At 41.9% G+C, this 22666-nt stretch overlaps 1 protein-coding gene across 5 annotated transcripts in view; it reads right to left on the bottom strand.

Moving 5' to 3' along the window:
• The window catches only part of VWC2 (von Willebrand factor C domain containing 2), a 55174-nt gene extending 32765 nt beyond the window's left edge, over positions 1 to 22409 (bottom strand). For 2 of the 5 annotated variants that reach the window (XM_041411837.1, XM_041411840.1), the window contains exons 1-3: positions 22325 to 22409; positions 20420 to 21201; positions 13666 to 13795 (exon numbers count right to left, since the gene is read on the bottom strand). In XM_041411837.1, the coding sequence (XP_041267771.1) occupies positions 13666 to 13795; positions 20420 to 21133 (844 nt within the window). In that variant the 5' untranslated portion in view covers positions 21134 to 21201; positions 22325 to 22409. Of the gene's footprint in view, positions 1 to 11172; positions 11235 to 12956; positions 13369 to 13665; positions 13796 to 20419; positions 21202 to 21974; positions 22060 to 22324 lie in introns of those variants that run through there. The other 3 variants (XM_041411839.1, XM_041411841.1, XM_041411838.1) reach the window with 3 other exon arrangements.
• Between the last annotated feature and the right edge of the window lie 257 nt (positions 22410 to 22666).

The following is a 22666-nucleotide window of genomic DNA, read 5'->3' on the forward strand; positions in this document are numbered from 1 at the left end:
CTTCGGTGAGAAAGTTCTAGGTCTCTGATTCCACACAAGATGCTCTCATACACATGGACACCACTTCCTATGTATCCAGCTGCTGTCTTGCAAAAAACAGTGAATCACAACAGAATCGTAACAGTATCTGTACATTTAACTTCTGATCCCAACCCCTGACTGAAAATTATGTTAACGGCTATTCAATTCAAACTCTGCTAAAAAACTAACCCACACATTTGAAAAGGAACACAGATATTTAATTATAAAGTAGGCAAGTAAATGGGGAGGGGAAAAGAGAAGATAATGAGTCAAATCATCTTGTTACTTACAGCAAAAGCAGCAGTCATTCCATCAAAACAAGTGATAACGAGAATGTATGAAATGACTCAACCCAACTATTTAAGCTCCCTATTTTATTCACTTTATGCAAGTCCCACCTGTGTCACAACCACCCACAGCTCAAATCTACAGACAATTCACTACGTGGTAAGAAGAGATTTGATCGTAAAATTAATGCTGACCTCTAGTGACAACTGATGGGAATTTACCTTTTTATGGGCCTGCCCATTTGGGAATACATCTCTGGGCTTCTTTGTGATTACAGAGCTTCCTTCAACTCACTGCAAAGAATGTGCAGCCAAGGACAAAGCCTGAACTCACATTTATTACAGTCACAGGTGAATTAAAGGTGATTCACCACAGTCAGCAGAAATGTTATGATTAAATCCAAATCTCTGATTTCACTTATTAAAAAGAGGAAACGGCAACAAAATACAAACACTAGATTTTGAGCCTTGCAACTGTAACAAACGCATTACAGAATCAGCTACACACAACTAATGACAGACAACTGCCCATATCTTCAGGCAGACAACCAAAATGTCATCTTTCATCTCCAGGACCACAATAACAAGGCAACCTCTTGTCCTCTAGAGCTCTACAGCAAAAGCAGTCCTGCAGCTTAAGCAATACTCCTGCAGCTTTCTCTGCAAAACAAGGGTGTGATGGGCCCTTGGGGCAGGTATTTCCCCTGCACACCCACTGCAACATGGTCCAGATGGAAGGATACTCAGGTTACAGTACGTCACCAACCACCTCCTCTCATGAAAGCAGGGAGAAAATGACAGCAGCTGCTCCAGAATGCAGCCTTGAATGCTTCCAGTGATGTAGCATCAACAACATCAGCATCATAAAAAATTCTTCTTTATATCAAGTCTAAATCTATCTTCTTTTAGTTTAAAACCATTACCCCTAGTCCTATCACAAGAGACCCAAACAAAAAGTTTGCCCAGTGTCTGGGAGGCAAAGCAAAAGGGTGATGTCCATGGACCACTCTAGGCAACTGTTTTGAGAGGGTTTCCAAAGTAGGAAATATTTTCATCAAGTATGGTGATTGATGACCCTTGTACCAGGTGTTTGTGTCTGTATACATATCTGTATACACACACACACGTTGAAGAAACGTACATAGCCAGGAGGCTGGAAATCTGCCAGCTGGACCTCAGATGGTGAGAACCACCTTTGGAGGTGATCCTAGCTTAGGGTAAATTTAAATGGGTTTTGTGCTATCTGAATCTCTAATGTTCCCTTTTGCATTGTCCAGATGTTGTAACCCATGTATATAATTTATATGGCCATAACTGGCATCAGGAGGGAATTTCACATTCTGTCAACTGTCCACCCCAAATATTTGTCTCTGGTAGAGTCCTCAAAACCAGAGTCAAGAAAACAACTGCCTTCCTAAAAGCTTGCTTAAAGGACAGTAAAAGTTTCCAAACTGCTCCTGCACTTAGCTGATAACACAGGGATTTTTAAGGAAGCAGCTTTCTGGTGCACAGCCATGGCCAGGTGACAGCACAGACAGCAGCACAGCCAGGGAGAGAGCCCCAGGGCCCTGAGGAAGCGTGCACCACAACAGAGCGTGGAGCCAAAGACTAATCAGTCATACCTAGGCACAAACCCATGTATATCTAGATAATTGACTTGACTCTTCAGTCACTTTGACTGGAAAGAATCAGCTGTCACAACAAACTTAACTTCAGAAGACTGTAGATTAAACGCTCAGCTGATGTGATATTAAAAAGTCCACTCATACTGACAAATACATCACCTTCTCATAATGAAGACTGCACAATGGTTAAAACATCTTTGCTGAACAAGCTGCAGGCAAGAAAATCCAAGGAAGTGTTTATTTTTCAGCACCACAGGCATATAAACTGTACACTTGACATACATCTGCTTGCCAGCAAGCCAGGCAGCCTTTGGCAGCAAACCTGGATCTTCCTTTCCCCAGTACTTGGACTTGATGATTCTTCCAATGTCTTAGCAGTTTATCTAATCACAGCAAGACACAACAGCCACGTGGGAAAGAAAGCGTACCTCATTTAAACACGCTGAAATCAAACTCCAACTTGCAAATTTAATGTCTAGGCTACAAAGTAGGTAAATGAAGCTTCCTCATGTATGCCAGCTGCATGTAGGAGTGCTCAGAGATGTACATATATAATTAGACTTAATTATCTAAGAGGGTTGGAAGGGAAGAGTGGAGGGGAGAGAAAAAGAGGGGGCAGGGGCTTAATAATGGATACAGAATTACCTCCAAGTTGTCATAATCATCACCTAGCTTAGACATCAGCACAAAGTGGACTTAATAATTTGCTCATGTTAGTGGCTGTCAAAGCTCCATCTAATCCATTCATTAACAAAATATCAGGTTAGCAAGCTGCTGTGGCCTGAAGATAATTAGTTTTCATTGTGGGGTGGTACATTCTGGATCACATTGATATAATAACTCCATAAACTGCTATAATTTATTTGCTTCTGAGCCTTTTTGTTTTCCCATTAGTTCTTCAGCAGATTGTATTAAATATACAGAAACTATAAATACAGAGTCCTTTGACCAATCTCAGAAGTCTTAGACAGCCTGGATAGCTATTACACAAGAAGTTCATGGGTGACTTGCCTTTAGGTCATTTAAAGAAAGGCTGATAGAATAACTGAGAGCAGACCATGCCAAAAAGGCATCCTCATAAGGTCCCATCTCCATCATCTACAAGTACCGAGTAAGGTACTATTGTGGCCCAGCACACAACACAAGGATTCCTGCAATGGTTGTGCAGGAAAATGACTGCTGCTGTTTTAATGTCTCTTCATTAGGTCTGTGTTCTTGCCTTCACAAGAAAGTACCCATCCAAGATGGGTTTGGCTGGGCTAAAGTCAAGATAGCCCAACCCTTTTTCTGCAAAGTAATAAAAAAAAAAAAAAAAAAAGGCAGTTCAAAAAGGAAATTGTAAGATGTGGACAGTAGAAAACAATGTTATATTTCTGTTCATGTGAAAATGAGCAGGTTTCTGGGAGGCTCTACAGCATGCCACCCCAGCCAGTTTTATGGTAGCTAGGTTAAGGTATTTTATTTCTTCTATCAAAGACATGATCTTTAGTCCAATCCTAGGAAACTGCATTTCAGCACTGTCTTCTGCAGTGAGTTCATGGGTTAATTGCATGGTGCTTTAAAGACCTCATGTACGATGTCTTGTTGTTTTCTTGCCTCTCCCTCGACTTGTGAGCACAGGGAAGATTTTCATTGGTACTGTCCCTCTCCCCTGGAATCACACTTTATCACATGATTTTTAATTCATGTGCTATCAGTACTAGAGGCCTCATCTATTCTCACAGGGGAATATTCAGGGGAATTTCTTGCTGCTCTTCTCTGTATTTCTGCAACCTCTCCTTGCTGAGTGCTCACCAAACACGGAAGATTATACAAAGCAGGTGGGAGGAACCAGTCTTCAAATAATAGCATGCTTCTAATACATGCAAGCCTTTCTTAATGAAGCCTGACAGATGTTTACATACAATATTTCACACTCATATGTAAATAAAGCCCCTTCACAGAAATCTTAAAAAAAGGTCATCAAAATACTCAAGCAATTTATTTCACTCCTTAACATATGGTTTTGCTGAATTTCATTTACGACTGTGCTGCCTTATTGTTTGGTTTAATGAGATATTATTAATGGTCACTACTCCTTCCTCTTCTGTCTTTAACAGGACTTGTTATTTGTGCATCTCCCCCAAAATTTTCCAGTTTAACCAGTGATTTCCCTTGTGAATTCAAAATGTTCGTGAAGGTAGTAGCAGAAAGAAAAGGAAAGGGAACCATTTTGGAGAATAACAAGTTAATTTTTCTGGAAAAAGCAATTAACACCACACTTCAGTGAAACCACCTCTGAGAAAGGAAATAACACAGCAAGTATTTGAAACACAGGAGGCTCAAATGCAATTGTTCGGATAGGCATCTTCTTTATTCAATGCTATTCACCAAATAGTATTTTGAATCCTGTTAGAATGCATTGCTTGTTCTCTTCTCTTTGCCACTGTTCCATCTGATCAACTCCATTTGAAAAAGAAAAAAAAATAAATTAAATAACATGTTGGGTAAGCACACAGTAAAGATGTAGTTATCTTTTCCATGGGTAATAAAGAGGGTGTGACTTGCTGCTCTCAAGTATTTCAAAGAAAGGTGGTCAGTTACCAGTGTGCAATAGCGAGAAGAAATGATGCAGGAGAAAAAGCACTCATCACTACAAGACTGTAAGGTAAGTAGAATTTATGCATGCAGTTCTTTAATGGGCCCCTATCCAAGGGCTAGCAGCACAGAAATAACCAAACAGAGCTGAAGACTCAGCAAAAGAACAGGGCATTTAGAAGAAAGTGATGTTTACCAGTAGGAAGTCATTCCTCTAATGAAAATTTAACAAGCACTAGTGTAGGCAGCAAAAAAAAAAAAATAAAAAAAAATTACTGTTTCCCTAAATGAAAATAGCAATCAAAGTTTTTGATTGCCTATCAGCTTTGAAATGCTAATCATTATGGTAACTGTGTTGGTGAAGGTAAGGAATTACTTAAGGGGTGTTATTTTCTTTTTTTAGTGGTTTTTTTTTTTTTTTTATCACTGCTTCTCTACAGCTGTACATGCTCAAGGAAACAAAACTGTATGGATAATTACCCCTATGGAAGCAATCCAAAGGTTCATAAGTAAAAGCTCTTTCCACCTTAAAGCTCAAGGTTTTAAATTAGGAAAGTACTTAAGTCTCTAGCTGACAAAGGTGTTTGACCTGCTGGGCAAAGGTAATCTCCAGGGGCTTAACTCAGGACTCTCACAGCACACAACACGGGGGGGTCCCCAGTGCAGTACTTTGAAACTGTAAGATGCTACTTAGAGCAACAAGAAAAACAAGCTCTGCGATTTTACAAATATTAATAAAAAATAAGATGAGCTTTTAGCCTTTTCCCTAAGAACTCATCATTCCTTTTTCTTCAGAACCCTTTTCCAAACACTGGCAGAGGTGTCCCAGTCAGCCCCTGGTCAATCTCATGTCAGGAAAGGAAACAGGTTTTCCTGTTGTTGATCAGATTTTGACTTAATTTAAAAACACAGTTCCATCAGGACTAGAAGAATACTTCTGAGACTTCTGTCATGCCATGGTAAGACCTTCAACAAACTCAAAAGAAAGAGGAGTTATGCCGAGTTAAGACAAACCTGGCATTAGCAATCCTGCACCGCGTGGAAAGGCCATCACAACTGCAAAGTTCAACCACAGAAAAGCAAAGTGGTAAGGAAATGAAATCTAATGAAATCAGCTAATTCCCTGATTCCATCAACCAGTAAGTCACTTGGATCAATTCACATCTTTCTTAATGCCTAAATCTCAACTTCCTATGAAAAAATAAGCAGAGAAAATTACACTGCACTTAGAACGATAGGAGACTTTGATTATATCATTAATCATCAGAGGGCAAGTGTTCTTATATGAGAGAGATATACCAACATACCACAGAACTTTAATATGAGCCTCCATTTCCCCTCAAAGCCAAGCAAACTCTTGGATGCCTCATTGAACATAATGAAATAGCAATGAAAAAATGCAAAAGAACATAAAGCAAAATGCACAAGGTGTGTATCTTTCTTCATCGCTCTTTTTGATCACACCACAAAATACTAAACAGCCATGTAGACCTATTACTGCAGCACCTAGCTAGTAAACAGCTTCTATTTACAAACAGGATTATCTGCAAAGAACACAACTAGGAGCTCACGTGGGCAGTACAGTAGCTCAGCTGACACTGGATAATGAATTAACCTTTGGTAACTCAATCTGGATTAAGACAAGGTTTCAGAACCTAAGAGCTCACAATTTAATCAAATAGTGTAGTGTTCTATTCATAGGGAATTTTACTATTCCATTACTCCAGTGATGAAGCATACAGCAAGATGCACACAAGTGTTTCAGACCTTAGAAGCCTACATGCCCCCCAAATGTTTGCCACAATTTCAGCTAGTGAAACATACAAAATAAAAATAGCAGAATGGGGGAGCAAAATTAGCAGTGGGGATATTTTCTCTAATGAAAAGCATATGAATAAATATTGGATGTAGGAGACAAAACAACTCTCTTAATGTTTGTTTTCTTGGAACAGCAAAGAACTAACACTGGGGGAAGTGTATGGAGCAGGGGGAGCCCATAATGTCAGATCCGAGATCTATTTTTCTCTTTTTACAACTTACCTATCTCCACAAGTGTGGAAACAAAACTGCAATATAAACTCAGAAAATTCTTATAGGAAGAACTTAAAAATATAAAACAAACAAACAAACAAAACACCAAAACAATTGATGACTTCATTTTGGGGAGCATGGGCTAGTTGTTCTGCTAGAAACCAAGCAAATGCCCAAATGTGGCTCTATGTAGCAGAGAAAGTGTCAGGAAAGACAAATCAAGCAAGAGCACACTGTTTACTCCAATACTCTGATGGGTACTGGCACAAAGGCACCTTCCTGTCTGAACCCCAACCAGCATCTAGAACTACACAGGATGGCAGATACATGAAACTACCATGACAAGCACTGTAAGCTACATCAGATACATGAAAGTTGCTAGAAAAATTTTTTCCTCCCATCCCAGGATTTCAGTTTCTGTTCTTTTTCTATCAGCACAGTAAGCATGTTCTTTTTTCTGCTCCTGAGGCTGACACAAAACACACTTTAAGAAGCCAGGTAGCTGTGACATGTGGAAGTTCTGAGCACCATGGGGAACTGGCAGCTTGTTTCCCACACTCACCTGGGACCACCACCACTAAAGAACAGCTTGGGGCACATCATCATTGGCTTTTGCTTCAACTTACAGTAAAATGACCATCCCTGCAAGCAGCTGCCACAAAAGTGGACTCATACAGCAGAATTTAGCTTTGATATATGACTTAAACATGCAGTACCAAGTAAGAGGAAAAAAACTGAATGCTTTTCAGGCTCACTGTAACAGCCTGTAAAGAAAAAAATATTGCAAAGTGAGTTCTGAAAACTTTATAGGATACACTGCTTTTATAGTTTAATAGGCTCTTCTACATCCTTAAGCATAAAGTACCACATTAAATACCAAGGTTAGTATAATTTCTGATTGTCCTCATGTGCCTGAGCAAAATGATAGGACATTATATACATAGGGGAGTTACAGCTGCTTCTGGACAGCAGAACTCCCAACTGAGAACATTCTGGTCTCTGGAAGGAAAAAAAATGCACACAATATTTATTTGCAATAAATACACACAGTATATAAACTGATTTATCCTTGAAACTGATCTAGGCTCAGTATAACTGGATACTTTTGCCGCATCTTCAGACAGATCCTTTTCATGGGATGATGGGTTTCTATACTTAGGAGAACATGTATACCCTGGAAGTCAACATAAACACCCTCAGAGGAAATAACACACGTACCACTACTTAGCCAGCTGAACACGAGTGATGCCAGCAGTGGATTGTATATCCACGTGCACACGTGCACATGGATGCGAGCTGGAAACAACAAGCCTGGGTGGTTCTGGAACAAGGCTTTGCTCAGCCCACTTTGCAGTGCTGATCCATGTGCATTTAAACAGCTTTGGATCTAAAATATGGCACAAGAATAAAATTTTGTGATTTCTGCACAGGAAGCGCACATGGCCTATGCAAACCTCCCACAGTACAGGGAGAAAGTGAGCGGAGAGATTAAATGAGTTTAAAGGAATTCCTTGAATTAAGACAATACCAAACTTCCTCTCAACTTCATCAACAACAGAAACCAAGAATAAAAACTACTGCAACTAGTTTACCAACTTCACCTACCAGGTTTGGAAGCCACTTTAAACACCCAACGCAGACTATAAGAAACAAGACTGTTGTTTTCAGTACATGGCTGCCAAAATATCTGCTACAGTTTTTCAATCTACCTGCATAATTTTTAGGCAATTTTAATCAGATACAGTTGTTCATGCAACATAAATAATGTTTTTCTACCTGAAACATTCATTCCCCCTAGAACATTAATATTTCTTGGTTAGGAGTCCCATATTATAAATCATTTTGTGAAATACACTCTATTAATAAAGTGGAGAGTCCATGCAGAAGTTTTTCTAAGCGACTCATGCACACAGAAACATGGAGCAAATGTTACCCTGCATGCACAAGCATTCAAATGCCTTAAGTAAACACATTAGAAGGGAACAAATCATATTAGTGCATACTGTGTGGGTGGAACTGGGATTTGTTTAAAATGATTTCTTGTTCATTAGGTTATTACTTTTCAACATACATTCCATTAAAAACTAGAATTTACAATCATTTTATGGTACCTATATTTTACATCTAGAAGAGGCCACCATAACCACTTGATTTGATCCCCCCTTATAATGTAGACCAAAGAATCCACTCTCAGGCTTTAAAACCTCTGGATCTCATTTGCTATATATAAATTAGCTGCCAAAGCATGACTGAAAAATATATTTAAAGTGACAATAGACAAAGGAAGGGAGGACAATCAAAAGCACAGATTACTTAAATTTTACAGCAGTTGCATTCCTGATGTTTGCAATAGTCCTGCCTTGACCTCTACTTGGACACCAGCACGATGATACTTTCTTCATTGCTGAGATTAAGGCATTTATGGTCAAGGTCATATCATATTTTATTTAAACACACTGCAGAAGGACATTAAATTTTACAGGTCAGATTCACCATGGTACTTGAGCAAAGCTGAGGCTGCAGGGCAGAGCAAACAGCCAGCTCATGTGAGAGCTGTCAAGGTGCAACTTCCCTTCATGGGCCCAGAATAAACATCCTCATCTTTCTTATGGCCAGACAGGTCTCTCAGCCCAACGTAGCCTCTCCCCACCTGGACCTTAGAGGGATGGCAGGGGCAACAGTACTACATCAACCAGCACCATTGTTTAACAGACCTGAGTCCTGAGGTGAGACAAAGTCCTGTTTTACCAACAGTAGCAAAAGGAGACAGCAGCTCTGCTAGCTCTCTTGAGAGCTCCTTCTCTTAGATGGAGGTCCCCACTTGCCATTCAGAAGCACCTTTAAGTCACCTTGGGCCTAAACACTGCAATTGTATGGAAGGGTGCTAAAACAAGTTTCAGTGAGTCAACCTCAGCACAGGGATACCAAATCATCACCACACGCCCTCCCTGGCCACAGCACATTACCTGCACCTCACTAGCAGCAATCATTTCAACCAAGTGATGCATGTATTTCAACTGTACCTACGAACACAAATATCAAATAAGGTCCTGAAATGACCTAAGGCACCTGAAAGGACTGCAATCAGTGAAGTCTCCCTATTACACTGCTAGTAAGAATAGATATCTCCTGCAAACGTTACAGCCCTGAGAACACACTTGATCTTCCAGGCATCAGTGTTTTTATTTTTGACTGTACAGCTATGAGCCTTTGCCAGAAGGAGAAGCTCAGCTCTCCCTGCTGTAGACAGAGAAACAACACTGACACACAGATAGATGAATGCTAGGAGGGCAACAGGATCCACTTCATTTTATCTGGGGCAATCTTTCAGCCATATAATGAAATAAAAATCTCTTGGGGACCTTAGATCAAAATGCTTTTTGGTCTAGCAACCACGACTCCCCCTCAGGCTCCACGTGGGTTATGGGTTTAATCTCATCTTCCTGCAAGCACACCGTCAGGAGCAGGGCCACCCTTGACTCCATCTGCTGCTCCATGGCTGCAGGCTCAGGCGAAGCAGAACTCAGCTGTGTATGCCTACTAGGGCTCTAATGCTGGGAATAGAAGTGGAACACACAACCAAGGTAATCTAGTCTAGAGAAAGACAACTCACTACCACTATTACCCCTGCCCCCTTTCACAGCCCCAAATGCACCAGTGACAAGTAGCCAGACTTTTCCCAATGAAAGAGTGACTGTATGTCCATTACCTTTACCCTTAACTCTACATAAACTGTAGAAAGACTTTTCCCAATGAAAGTGACTGTATGCCCATGATCTTTACCCTTATCTCTGCATAAACTGTAGAAATGTCTGTACCTGAATCTAAGGTTATTGATATCATGGTGGACAGGGATGTCTTCCACAAAAGTAACCACAATGCTAATATTGTATAGCAGGATGGAGGTCTGAACTGGGCTCCTGTTACTTAATGCAACTTTCTGAAGTCAGATTTAACTTTCTGGATTTTGTCTTGTGGCTGGTGCTGATGGTTACCAAAAGCATGAAGCTTAACATGTAATCCACATGAGAAGGAAGCCTTTCCTCCATCCCCTTCTGTTCTCACCCTGTTTTCTTTCAGGGCATTTCTACAACATAAACACAGAGCAGCTCCCTCAGTTGCAGTGACTTGAGACATAAAAAGCAGGAAAATTCCCCTAATCCCAATATCTCAGTGAGGTGTTATCTCTTGTCTTTTCTATACACTACTTTTCAGAGCATATGTGCTTTAAAGCACTCCAGCACCCACAAAGGAGAAAATGCTGTCCTCAGCTATGGAAGTATCCAGGCCTTTTTTTGGAAGTCAGGATCTGATATAGAAGATTATTAGATACTACACATACAACTACTCTTTAATTCCACAAGTCTTCCATTCACCACTGCTTACATCCAAAGCAAATCTGTACCTCCCCATGTGCACATCCCAATGTGCAGTTACACATTGACCCCTCCTCGTAAGTGTTGCCAGCAAATTTGTGAAAATAGAGAAGTCAACTTCATACCTGCCTTCCTACAAGAGATAAGGCAGAGGGTCTCACACCTGTCAAGACACTGAGTTCATTAGTTTCTAATAATCAGAGGCTTTCACTAGATCTCCTCCATACTTAATCAGGCATTTGTGTATGTTCTTACCAGTGACAGAGGCAGTCGCTCAGCTCTCACTGTTGGGTCACTGCCAGCAATCTTCCACCAAGCTGGGAAGGTGTTATATGTTAAGAAGTGGCAGGAAAGGGAGGGAAATCAGTTTGTGTGCATTTTCAACACACAAATGCTAGTAAATGTAAAGAATCCAAATGCTAGTAAAGCATACACCAATGCTAGTAAAGTAGAGAATCCAAACTTCACCTCCCACCCCTTCTTGCTCTGCTGCAGATTGTGATGGCTGTTACCTCACCTGGATGCTTTCTATGGCTCCACCTTTCCCATCGTTCAGGTCAAATGGCTGAGCTCCCTGTACATCACCCAAAGATCTTTTGTGTCACTTACATGATGTCACTGATATCATCGCTGTAACAATCAACCCTGAAGCACAACGCAATGATTGTTACTCCAACTCACATTCACAGCACATTTGTTCCAGCAGGCTTGAAAATAAGAGGATGAGGCAGGCTAGGTTTTCCTGCTCAGTAGGTTTTTGCTCCAATCTAATTAAAAACATTCAGCAATTCAGTGAAGTTCCTAGAGAACTGCACATGCAACCACACTTTAAGCTCTGAAAGCAAACAGCCTTTTTTTTTTAATGCACTCCCCAGATGGAGAGGTTTCCTCAGAAGTTTCTTTGTGATATTATACTGAAACTGCTGAACCAGAAAAGTTGAGCTGCTTCTGAGCTATCTTGGTCTTGTTGTTATTGCTAATGGTTTTCTTAATCTAAAAGCTAACAAGGAAAGCCACTGCTGGTTCTCTGACATGCAGAGAAGTGACAGTACAGCTCACTAGAAACAGGCAGCTGTGGTCACCTTGGTCTGAAACTGGGTCAGAGATGCCAGCTCACAGTTATATGGGAGAAATACACAAGTAATATTGCGGATTCAGAGGCTGAGGACAAGATCATCCTTTTCTTGCTGGTAGAACTCAGGTAATACAGCTTTAACAGCTCTGAAAAGGCAGCTTCCTCACAAAAAAAGGTATGTTTCATGTACAGTTTTTGGTAACTTTTCCTCATTTCTGGGAAAGTGTCAGGGAATCTATGTGAACAGTCGAGCCAAGCCCTGCACTGCTACACCACCTTAATCCAAAAGAGAGCCATCAGTGGGAGATTGCCACTACTGTGCATTGTGCTGCTTCTTGTGGAAGATTGTGTGCTGATGGAAGGTCAACCCAGCTCCAAACAATGTTAAGATCACTGGACAAGTTCAGTGAGAAAGACTACACAGTCTAAACGTATTCTGCTTGTAACTCCATCCCTGATACTGAAAACAGACCTTTTGCCAGCTGAAGGCATTTTGACCTGGGGAGCTGCAGCAGAGCATGTCATGCACAATGTGACATTCTTGCCATCAAACAGGTGCTAAAGGATCCTTTGGACTAGCTAGCTATGACATCACCAGCTTCCAAATTCAGACATTCTCAGGAACTGTCCCTAAATGCCTTGAAAAACGCCTGTCCTCATCTCCAGAAACAAGAGTGCCCTTAAGCTGTACAGCCGAGAAAAAATTCCTTCAGGGCTGTAACAACCAATTAAGGGATATGAAGCAATTACTTTTATATCCATACAAATGAAACTTCTCCAATGCAATTAACAATCCCTTATCATCTACTGCTGAATTTGTGGAAACCATATGCTGTACACTCTCTCCTCCCCCAACTTTCCCACAATTTTAAGCAGTTTGTTTTAGCTAATGTAATGAAATCTACCTATTCAAGAGAAATAAGAGACGTGTGCACATTATCTGAGTATTTTTAAATGTCCTTTTTAATTTTAAATATAATTTCATTTGAGGTTTTGCAGCTTTCATTTCTATTAATAAATTATCATTTCTTCGTTATAAGTGATGAGCTAGTATGTCATGTAATTTCTTTCGTCTAAATAGACGAAGACTTTGATCTAATACAAGCCCTTGCTGGGAGTAGAGAGACTTTCTGTCTAATTTAGTTACAAAAAATATTCAATTAAACTTGGGAATTTAATTCATTTAGTTATGAAAATTAGATGAGCTCAATAAGGTACTTTTGATTTGCCTTAAGAAAAAAAAAAAAAAAAAACAAACCAAGAAAAGGAGAAGAATATCTGAAAGGGAAACAAATAAGAATGGAGAACAAAAGTAGCTTTTCCTGCTCATGTTGAAAGGTGGATAATACGAAGAGTCTGAGTTCCATTTTGTGTGCCTAGATAAAACACAGCCACAATGAGTAAATGCAAATTATATATCCAAGAGATACACCAACAGCTGATAGTAACATCCTAATTGTCTCTTGGGTAACAAAAGTCCATGTAGGTCATAATTGAGTCCACCCCAATCAAAGGATAACTGATTCCTCACAACAGGATTACACCATCTATACACAACTCCATCTCCATTGGAGGAAAAAGACAAAATATCTGAATAATTCTTCAAAAGCAGAACAGAGCACCACAGATCTCTCTGACAGAGGCCTCTTCCTAGTTTTGCAGCCATCACTCACCATTTTTGCAGATGGGACAGCACTGGTCAGGCTCATACACGGGATCCACGCACTCGGTCTGGGGACAGGCTGACACCGTGCACAGCACTTCGCCATTGCCTTCACAGCGACACCTCTCACACGGAGAAACCTGAAACACAAACCCAGTCACCCTTTAACTCCTCCACTTAAAGCACTCCTGGAGTGTGCAGGGCCTCCCTTCTCATCTGAAATGTACTTTCCTTCACATATTTTTCCTCCCCACTCTAAAACAAATGGCTTTTGTGGCCTAAATAATGCAGAGAGCAAGACTGGGCTCCTGCAAGATTATAGAACCACAGCAGGAAAAGAAAATCAAAACAAAACAGGTTCTTCTTTGAACCTACACACCAAATGCAAAAGTCAGAGGGATGTCGAGAATACCAACAGTGATGACTCTTAATACAAATTAAACAAAAATTACCTTACTAAATTTCTAATGAACTTTCTGAAAATTAAGTTCATAATCTAGTTTAGTTCTATTAGATGTTCAAAAATAATTTACAGGAAAATAATGTATTTTAAAAAGAAAAGCTTTGCTAAATGAAGTTTGAAACGTCTTTTAATGGAAATCCTTACTGTAATTTTTTCAGGTTTGAAAGTATTTTGGTAGCAGGAAGTCACATTTTATTGAAAATTATATTTTTCAAAGAGAAGTCAGGAAAAACCCCCATCTTTTTGAATTCAGGTATTTCCCATAAGTTAATTGTTTCTGGACAATTCTTCTAGGACTTGTAACTTTCTAAAAGGAAGTTGAAATTCAAAGAAAGGGGTGAAGGAAAATACTGGTAAACCTTTATACCTAGTGAAATGTTACTGCATTTGAAGAACTCTTACAGAACAGGAACACCATGAGATAGTTACTTGAAAGACCTACTTCAAAGAAATTAATTCCCAACAAAAGAGTAGCAAGACTCTCTTTAGTAAAAAATGGACTTTGACATGTCTGCATTTGCCACATTCCAGCTGTCCTTCTCGGCATTCCTGACTAGGCACACCTCACTTGCATTGCTGATATCCTCATACCACAAAAGACAGAGGGAAGCAAGGATGTGAAGAGCAATAAATGCTACACTGTAAATCTCATTGCTGCATTCCAAAAAACCACATGGGTTCCCATGCCCAGAACACAGGATGAAAATGCAGCTGAACATTATTACTAGTGATCCTCTAAATCTGTAATCTGTGCAGATTACTGATTTACTTAAGGAGGAGTTTGTTCTTTCTATGGACCATTTTTCACTCCAGATTCCAGATGATGCAGACAATCCCCCATTTCACTTCTCCAATAAGAGCAGAAAAAAAAGAAATCTGAAAAAGAAAATAATTATTCACTTTGAAGAATCACCCAGATGTCTAACTTGCAGATCATCTGCTTCTTCTCCCTATTTTTCAGGCAGCCTATCACTTCTTTTTCCTCAAATCCATTCTCTGCTTGCCTCTCACATCCTTGTCACTTCCAAAGTTCAAACATGCTGATGCTTGAAAAGCATCATCTCCAACTAAATGCTCATTCATGCTTTGCTACTTCCCTTCCCACCTGCCAAGGCTGTTATTCCCTTATGCACTCAGATTTCTTTCACGCCCTTCCCTCTGCTTAGAAAGCCTAAATAGGGTCTCCTACCGTGTTGCTTTCTGCTTTGTTACTATTATTTATTTCAGGTTTCCTTTGCTGGCTACTCATTTTGCACTTTCTCTTTGCTTTACACTCTTACCAAGGATAACACCACGCATATGTTTAAGAAATCCCAAACAGAGGCTGACAGTCCAGTGCAGAAAATCTTTACTGCAGTCTTTGGGACAACTTCCTCCTGTAATTGTTTTTAAACTGTCACATTCATTTCCAGACCTGGAGTGTCAGCAGATGAGGGGGTTTCTGACCCAATGCTCAGAGTTGAAAGGCTCAGGTTATGTCAAGTAACCACTTGAACCACATGTGAACTTATGAGTGTCAGCAAACCTGAGCTCCTAAGTATTAAGTCAATAACAAGAATCCCTCCTTCTAGTGTTACATCTAGAAACAATACTTGCCAAATTACAAAAACAGAGTTTTTAAGGAGGACTGATTTTCTTACTATCATTTCTAGTATAAAAATATTATACAATATATAATCCTACTTGAAAAAAGATACCAGCACTCAGTTCCAAGGATCAAGGTCAACAAGGTGAACCTACATCTTTCAATCAAATTTAACACTTTTTGCCTTGACTTGGAAAAGATGCAAATTTGCCAACCATCAAAATTGAATGAGATCAGTAGCTACCACAACAGACTTCCTTAGTCCAGGACACTGCTTAGTAGCTGTGTCATGCAATATTGGAAGTGGTGTAAAAAAAGGCAACACACAGATGTTATTCCTAAAATCTCTCCTTTGTAAAATTTAAGCATATTCTAATTACATGGGTTTACTAGATTTCCAATTTTGACAAAGGCTGAAATTCTCAGAAAAATAAGTCATTTACTATTGATTGAGAAACAAAACTGATCTAATTCTTTTCTAATAATGATGACTCATGATACACATTTCTGTCCTATACAGCACATACACCTGTTAATGTGATACTGCAGTAATGAAGACACTTCTAGTGTAATGGATCATGGGGTTTCAGAAGAATACTTACAGCACACCTTGATAAGTACTGTCATCTGTACAACCCACCAACCTGAGTAATGGCAGCAGGAAGGAGGGTCTCCATGAGCTTATTTCTACAAAGCTCTTTTCAGGCATGCAAGTAAACCACAGTGGAAGCTAAAATGGTGTCAGTGAGAGCCATTATCTGCTCATCTTTAGACTAAACAATAGCACATTGCTTTTTACTGATCATCAGGATACAGCAGAAACTGTAGAAAACCCCCACTTTTTTCCGTACCTTAATGGCAGCTTAATACTTGGAGACATAATTATCACTAGGAAGACAATAAGACAGTGTCTCTATGTAACAGCAGCTAAATAAATCAGAATGAAAAGACACATTTGGTCCTTCACTTCCCCTCTCTACTCAGGCAATGCAAGTGCATTCCCTGCAGCACAGGTCCCAGTGGCCGTCACTGCAAGGAGCATCCCACTTGTTCCTGTGGGGAACGACCAGCCCAGCAGCACTCACACTCAGCACTTCTGACATAACCAGGCTGGACTGGAAATAATATCAATCTCTCTCTGGCAACTAATGATACCACATCTCCATGCTCTGCAGATGAAGCTGTTAACTCTGTAGCAGCAGCAGTTCTGCCTATGAAAGAACTGCAGAAAGACAACAAGAGGCAACAGAAGCCTTGTGTATTCACCAGGCAGCCACAAAACCTGTAGAAAATAGACTACAGATGGCAAAATACCCTAGCTCTTTAGTATTGTTTAAAGGGAAGTTTATGAGCAGTGCCTGACTTGCAGGCACTGTAAAAGAGCAAATGAAATACTGTGTAAACTGCTACGTTTTCTATTAGTAGGGTGTGAAGAAAGCTTAGTAAGGGTAGTAGGTATATCCAGCAGCTTATTGTAAATTGTCATAATTAAGAAGTGACAAATCATTTGTAGTCCAAAGTAATTTGAGCTTTCCCCTACCAAATGTCCAACTTTAATAACAAACCAAAAAGACATCAAAACAAAACAAAAAAAAAAGCTGGATTAATAACAGATATACAAATCTACAATACAGATATACAATCTACATTTGGTTCCTTAAGCCTTGAAAACTTACTAAGTTAAAAAAACCAACCAAACAAACAAACAGTCATAATCCCAAATTTCTTTTCTTTTGTGCTGGAATTTTTTACTAATATTTTCTTGCCACTGACACAACCCAGGAGAACATGAATGGGATTACACTGACAATAATAAACATACCAGCCATGCTTTTACTCCCCTGTGCTTCAAAATACCACTCATCTTTCAAAACTCATTTGGGTTTGCTGACTCTCAGATTTCCAAGTAACTTACCCACAAAACAAATACTATTTGTGGTATCAAGGAAATTCTAAAAGACACAAATCAACAGGTTTCAGAATCATAGGTCTTTTCCAAAACATTGCACTTCTGAAGATAATTCCTCATTCTTGTAAGATTTTATACATCAGCCTTCATTTTCAAATTTTAATTGGAAGATTTGGACCACATGCTTTAGAAATCTTCAGCTTCAGTGCAGAACTTTAACACCCATTGCATTTCACCAAATAAATATTTTGTTACCAGTTCAACTAATATGGATGTTGTGATCACACTGCTATTCTGCCCCACAATACCCACAAGTGACCAGAGTGGTGCTGATGGAAACAGCTTTATGAGACTTCATCCTTTCCGTATACCCAAGCTGTTTTTTGTGCTGATATCCATGTCCTTTCTGAAAACACAAAAATGCACGCATACAAGCACACACAAGCAAAGCATGAAGGATGGACTGTAAATCAAAGAAGAAACACATCAAACCTCAAATTCCCTGGCACACTCAGCTTCTGGCTCCAGTCAGGGCAATTGTTTGCCCTGCCAAGCAATATAGAAATTTTATATAAGTAGACTCACAAACTTGCATTCATAATTACACATCTATACATAAATGTTTGTACAAAAAATGTCACTTAAATGTTAGGAGGTCACCTTTTTCTTCCTTCAGTGATGTCTGGTACTCTTTGCCACAAATAGTAGGAGCAGACGCATAGACAGATCACATCACTATCCATTTATAACTCCTTCCCTGACCTTAATCAAGAGATAGCATGCTAGTAACCTAAGACCATCCACTTTAAACTCACAAAATTACCTTTGAAACTGTGCAGTTTCTTGCCTTTTGCAATTGCTTCTACTGAGCAGTAGCAACCTGACTACATCTGCACCTTGTGCTGCCAGACAACTCCTCTGATTGCAGTGGCCTGGGCAAACAGCCGCATTTACAGCTTGTGATCACAATATTGGAACCAACACAGAATCTCAACCAAAAAACAAGGTTCTCACATAGGAAAATAATCAGGCTGCAGTTCCACAGCCTAATTGCATCAATAACTTTCCTTGCTTCCACTGAGCAGACATCCCTTCTCACTTGTGTTTCCAAAGCTGGGTAGAACAAAGCAGTAATGTTTCATTAGAGGAAGATATGAAGCCAAGGGCTAAAAGCTGAATGGTGTTAAAAAGAAAGCTGAAAACCAAAATATTTTCAGGACATTTCTATAAATGTCACTGTTCCACACTATTTTTACCAAGGCTGTCAGTCATATTCAAATGTACCAGGGAACATTAAGGTTGTACACTTACTACACATTTAACACAGTATTTTAGGCTTGTCTTACAGCCATTAATACAACACCACTACAGAAAAAGGCTAAGAAATGGAACTCTGTAGAAGAGAGAGAATGAAAAGCAGAGAGAAGCCTTTAGAACACTGACCTATGGAGAAGGTGTGGAGAAGCTTCATCTTTTGGCCACTCCCCAAGAATTAAGTTTGCTGGGAAAGAAAGGATCTCACAAGCCGTCTCTGAAAAGGTCACACCAACCAGCTGCTGTTAAGGTAGCTGCTCCCTCTTAAGTAGAAAACTTCCACCCTGAAGTTGAATGTAACCCTTGAGGATTACATGGAAAGAGGGAGGATGATACAATGTTTTCTGCCACACCTTGCAATTCACCAGTGCTCTGCACATTACTGCCTGAGAAGAGCAAATGACAACACTCTTTCTTATTATGGAGAAAGTAGTTCTGCTCTGTAATTTATTTTCTCTTAAATTGATGAACATGGAAAGACATTATGAACCAAAACTAAGTTTTCAGGAACATGCAAATACCAGGGAGCAAAGGTGACAACTTACTTTCAGCCTTCAAAAACACACTTTCTCCACGATGAGAGGGGCTCAGCTTCCAGAACCTTGAATTATATTTCATACTCCCCTCAATATACTCAGCATTAAATTCTTCAGTGTATTCAGAAATGGGTTTTGGAACTGCACTGTATCTAACAGTCACTCACAAGACATTTCACAAGCCATTCTTAGAGCCTGTTCACAGGTCTCAATCACAACAAAATACAAAATGGAAAAAGACAAGGTAAACAACCAGAAAACTGGCCCCGACTCCAAAACTTTTGAGTGCATTGTGACATCCTGCATTTTCAATGATAACAACCTTGCACAGTAATGCTAAAAAGACCCTAGTCTGAAAGGGTTCCCCTGAACATGAAGATTTTCAAGTGTTTTCTTTAGGTATCACTGCAATCAAGACTGCAAACTATGCTACTATTAAAAAGAAGGCCTATAGTCATTCACAGAAAGCAAACATTATGCAACCTTGGCAGCACTATTTAAATCCTTAATAAGAAAAAATAAATGACTGTTAAAAAAGAAGGGATAACCACAAACTGATTACTAGGAATAGAAGTCAGCCCACAAAACCCTGCTTGATCCCTGCAAGGCAGAAGTTTAACAGTTAATAGTTACATAAGGAAACAAATTTATTGCTGAAAAATTCTCACAAAATCCATAACACCACTGAGTAGCATCCTTCCAAGTAGCATTTTTTACTGTAAATACCAAAGGAATTAATAAAGATCAGCACCCTCACTTAAAAATGTTAGACTACCATACAGCAAGAAAGGTCATGTTTAAGGGGAATATTTTACAGGACTGCAGAAGTAATATTAACACCAAAATGTGAAGAGGAGGGGGAGACACAGAACACCCCTGAGAAAACAGTTAAAGACCATTAATACCACTTTAAACAAGAGAAAAACCCACAAAAAGACTTTTGGCTTCATTCCTTACCATGAACTCCTCCAGGGTCTGGTAGGTTTTCCCTCGGAACTCGCAGTAGTTCTTCCTCTCCTTGCACTGCGGGCAGCACTGCGTGGTGTCCACATGGATGCAGCGAGGGTGGAGCCTGGGGCACTCGGGCTGGATACATAGCGGGCCCTCCTCAGTGCACAGGCAGGGGCAGGCAGAGGGGCCCGGCGCAAACTTCTCCCCGATGGCATAGACGAAGCCGCTCTCGTCCACGCAGCCTTTCCCACGGTAGTCCGGATAGGCGTACTCCTCCGGAGGCTCGGGAGTGACGCTCGCAACAGATGCTGGGAGAGATGAGTCTTCAGCCACCTGAGGTTCCTCAGGGGCAGCATCCCTCTGTTCTTGCACTTGAATGCTCCCAGATTTACTGCTTGTCCCCTGGCTGTTCCAAGCCTGCTTTTGCTTAGTCCAAGACTCCTTGTTCGAGTAGTTCCTGTTTCCTTTGCTCTTCCAGTCCCTGCTACCCTCCTCCCTCCCGCTCCTGCCGATCTCATTCATTTTCCCTGGACCTGTCTGGCTGTCCCTTGTAGACGTGTGATCTCTCTTTTCCTGGCTCGCCTTTATCTCCTGTTTGTCTTGAGCCTTGGCCAGTTTTTGTACGGGAACGGTGGAGCTACAGAGGGCAACCATGAGGCAGCAGGTAACGAGAAGAGAACTAGAGAAAGCTCCAATTGCCATTGCAGTAGAGCTGGGCATCACCTACTGCATCCCACAGGGGACACTGCATTCACATCGGAGGGAAGCGCTTCATAAAGCCACAGTCCCTAGGAAAAGAAGGATTAGGAATACTTCAGCTTCTGCACTTCTTCCCCCCCCCGCCGTCACCCCGCCTCGTCTCCACCGATGCAACATCTCAAACAATATGCAACCTGCCTCGGTAGTTTATGCAAAAGGCAAACAGCCTGCTGCTGCATCCCTCCTCCTTCTCCCCCGCTCTGCCAAGTCTTATAAATAGCAGGGCTCTGGACACGGACCGGGCGTCTTCGGCTCCCAGAGAGCCCCACGCAGAACTCCAGGGAGTCAGCGTTTGCAAAGGCAGGTGCAGGCAAAACTCAGAGCGTTTGGGGGAGGGGGGGTGGTATTTTTAACTTTCAAACGACAACATGCGAAGAGGCCGGACGCAATGGAGCCCCCCAAAATCCAACAGGGTCCGGAATAGAAATTACCCAGCTGAGTGCTAGTCACCGTCTGCATACACAATGATTTTCATTAACCTTTTATTCAGTCTGAAGTACGCTGGTTTGGGTTCTGTTTAAATACCTACCAGCGAGCACGTTTCTGTAATAGACAACTAAAACACTAAAGCGAGCAAAAACAAACTACCTCCCTTCTGAACTACCCAAACCAGCACACAACACCACCTCTTCCTCGCCCGTGTTCGAAAGACAAGATAGAGCCGCTTCGAGTTTCCGCAGCCGAGGCTCATTTAACCCACATCCTCCAGGAGTTCGGCAGCACTCCCGGCTCCTCTCCCTGAAACACTGCACGCCAAATCGGGGAAAAAAGAACACCAAAAACCCCAAACCAAAATACGTACACTACTCCGGCCACGACAAGCAATGCCGCTGCAGCCTCCCGGCACGACCCCACCTCGGCGGTACCGCTCCCCAAAGCCATTTAAAAGCCTCTCTTTCTACCCGCCCGCCTCCCCGGCCCTCGGCGACGGCACCGCGGGGCACCGCGCTCCGCCCGCCCGGCAGCGCTACCCGGCCCGGTGGCAGGGGAGCCGGGGCTCCGCGCCGCCCGCCCAAACTTTCCGGAGGGCCGGGCAGCGCCGCCCGACCCCCGCCCGCTGGAGCTGTGAGGGAGCCGGGCCAGCCCCTTCCTCAGCCCGGCCGGCTCCCCGGTGGCCCGGCGCGACGCCTCCGTGCCTCCGTCTCTCCGTACCTGCGCTGGCGCCGCGCTCAGCCCCGGCGGCGGCTCGGGCCGGCGAGCGTCGCCCCGCGCCCGGCTCCCATGGCGGGGCCGCGCGCTCCCTGGCTCGCTCCGCGCCGCGCTGCGGGCCGGGCGCAGGGCGCGGCGCGGGGAGGGGACTCGGTGCCCGCCGGGGGGCGGCAGTGCAGCGGCCCTGCCCGCCCCTGCCGCCGCCGGAGGGTGTGCGGGGCGGGGGCCGCCCGCTCCTGCCGCAGGGCCCCGCCGCGGCCGCGCTCCGGGAGCGGCGAGCGGCTGTCGGGAGGGAAAGCGGGGCTGAAACTTTTGGCGGTGTTAGGGGCGTCGGTTCGGGACGCG

This window comes from Onychostruthus taczanowskii, unplaced genomic scaffold (genome assembly GCF_017590055.1).
Source record: "Onychostruthus taczanowskii isolate IOZ18803 unplaced genomic scaffold, ASM1759005v1 scaffold37, whole genome shotgun sequence".
NCBI lineage: Eukaryota > Metazoa > Chordata > Aves > Passeriformes > Passeridae > Onychostruthus > Onychostruthus taczanowskii.